Below are 2,423 nucleotides of genomic sequence, written 5' to 3' on the forward strand. Positions count from 1 at the left end.
GCTCTATTGATGAAGCCAATTGAGTTTCCATTAGACCTTGCTTAGTCGATACGAAAGGAAAAAAAATAACTTAAATTAAATACAACATAAACCAAACATTCCTAATTATATTAGCACTATATCATTTACCTTGTGATCATAATGTAGGAAAAAATAATTTGTCTCAACTTTGTTATCAGTTAGTTATAATTGTTATTATTGTTATTATTATTATTATTATTATTATTTGACTTTCCTTTTGTATATTATTTTATCTATTTATATATATTCTTTTAATTATTATTATTTTTTTTTTTTCCTTTAGTGACATGCCTGCTTTCTTTTGATTGTTCCTATCCTTTTCAGCATATTCGATTTTCCCAACCTTATCTCATTTAAATCAGATATCTTATTTAATCTGTAAATAAATGCAATGGCTCATATACATGATCAGTGGGTTCATAAGATAGGCCTCATCGGCAACACCATATTCTTTATTTAATAAATACAAACAATTACACATATAGAAAAGCTCATTTCGGATAGAAATATGAGTTTAATTTTCATAAAAGAGAGGACAAATATTCTCTACATCCACCTATATAATTTTCAGTCATCATGGTAAATAGATGATAAAACACGACGTAACCGAACACATTTACTGCCATAAATAAATATATAGAGAAAACTGAAAAAAAAAAACGGTCAGAAAAGGCATTTAGTACGATTTACTTGGACTCATTGGAGTCGTAGAAGTACTGGGGCCTGGGAGGTCTGTATTCGCGGGACTCAGCAGACTCATCGGACTCCGACTCAAAGGACTCATGTGAGTCAGGATAACTGGCCTCGCCCTCGTAGTTGACCTCAGCCACGTAGCCGGAGTCGCCGTCCACGAAGTACTTGACGGTCTGCAGGCGGCCGTCGGGGAGCTGCACGTAGTAGGATCCCTGGGTGTCGTCGCCGTCACGGGCCTCCTGGTGTCCGAACTCGTTGCTTGAGGAGTCATCGCTGACGACCCAGTTGAAGCTGTACTTGGCTTCGGAGGACTCGTAGGACTCGGGGAAGCTTCATTGGACGCTGAAGTGGAAACACAGATTAGCCATGATTAAAAGTATTATGTAATATCATCGAAATTAATAATTTTAATTTTTTTCCCTTTTAAATTTTTATTTAGTGCATCGATTCCAAGTAATTCGCTAGTTCGGATAGTGAGATACTCACCTGAGGCGGCAGGTATTCGTAGGACTCGGCAGAAGCTTCTTGGAACGCTAAAGTGGAAAACATGGTGGCATTAGCTAAGATTTGATAAATACTAGTAATATTTTACGAAACTGATACCCTTTATTTTTTCTCAGGCTTAGTATATCGATTCTACCGTAATTCGCGGCGTCACGTAGATTCAGACTCACCTGAGGCGGCAGGTATTCGTAGGACTCCGGCTGTCAGCTGCAATGACAGCAGCCAGACCAGGACGAAAAGGGAGCTGGGAAAGATAATTATAAGTTTTAGATGTTTACGTGTATTTGTAAATGGATAAAGAGTGATTTCGAGGTGATACGAAATTTACCTTAGGTTCATGATGGGAGGGGAGCTTGAGGGCAAGTGTCGATCTCGACGCAGCGGCCAATTTATAGTACGACCCAAAGGTCGTTTTGTTAGGTTGTTCAAGGTCATTTTTTTTCTCTCTCTCTTCCTTTTTTCCCTTTCTTCCCCCTCCTTTTTTTTTTTTTTTTTTTTTTTTTTTTTTTTTTTTTTTTGGTGTGTGGGTTTTTTTTTTATCTTTACTTTTTTTGGTTTTTTTTTGGTTTTGTGGTGTGGGGTTTTTTTTTTGTTTTTTTTTTTATAATAATAATAATAATAATATAATTTTATTAATTAATTATATTATATGTAATTACATTATATTAATATTTTATATGCACATAAATATATATGGATATATCATATATTTCTGAAATGTATCGATATATAAATATACATGTAATATATAAATCATTATATGAAATGAGGAGGGAGAGAGACAAAAAAGGGGGATTGAACATCCATGTCAAAGGAAGTATAATATAACGCAGTTTTCTGAGTCAGTCATACCCATGATGATACTTGTAGAAGCTACAATATTTCGTTTATCTTTATTCATGAATATTTTTTTTTCCTGATTACGTTATTACAGAAATTCGTAAGGTGAATTGGTAAATATGCATTTTATAGATTTTTCTTTATTAAAGTATATATTATTCTGTTTCTAAAACATTTTGACCTGTCGTTTTGCTTTATGATTTTGTATCCATTTTTTTCTTATTTCTTACTCGATAAAAAATTTTTCTAATAGTCCTATTTATAGTTTTTGGGTTTTGTTCTTTCTGCGTTTATCTTATTTTTAAATTCCTTTTTTCACGTCTTATTTGTAAAAATGGCAAACGTAGTAACGGTGGAGTGATTGA

General features: G+C 33.7%; 1 protein-coding gene across 1 annotated transcript in view; it reads right to left on the bottom strand.

Moving 5' to 3' along the window:
• Window positions 1-493: 493 nt before the first annotated feature.
• The window catches only part of LOC113809478 (larval cuticle protein A3A), a 6,101-nt gene continuing 4,171 nt past the window's right edge, over window positions 494-2,423 (bottom strand). The window contains exons 2-3 of the mRNA XM_070141353.1: window positions 1,389-1,462; window positions 494-1,044 (exon numbers count right to left, since the gene is read on the bottom strand). Coding sequence (XP_069997454.1) covers window positions 708-1,044; window positions 1,389-1,462 — 411 coding nt within the window. The 3' untranslated portion in view covers window positions 494-707. The remainder of the gene's footprint in view (window positions 1,045-1,388; window positions 1,463-2,423) is intronic.

Source organism: Penaeus vannamei, chromosome 28 (genome assembly GCF_042767895.1).
Source record: "Penaeus vannamei isolate JL-2024 chromosome 28, ASM4276789v1, whole genome shotgun sequence".
Classification (NCBI taxonomy): domain Eukaryota; kingdom Metazoa; phylum Arthropoda; class Malacostraca; order Decapoda; family Penaeidae; genus Penaeus; species Penaeus vannamei.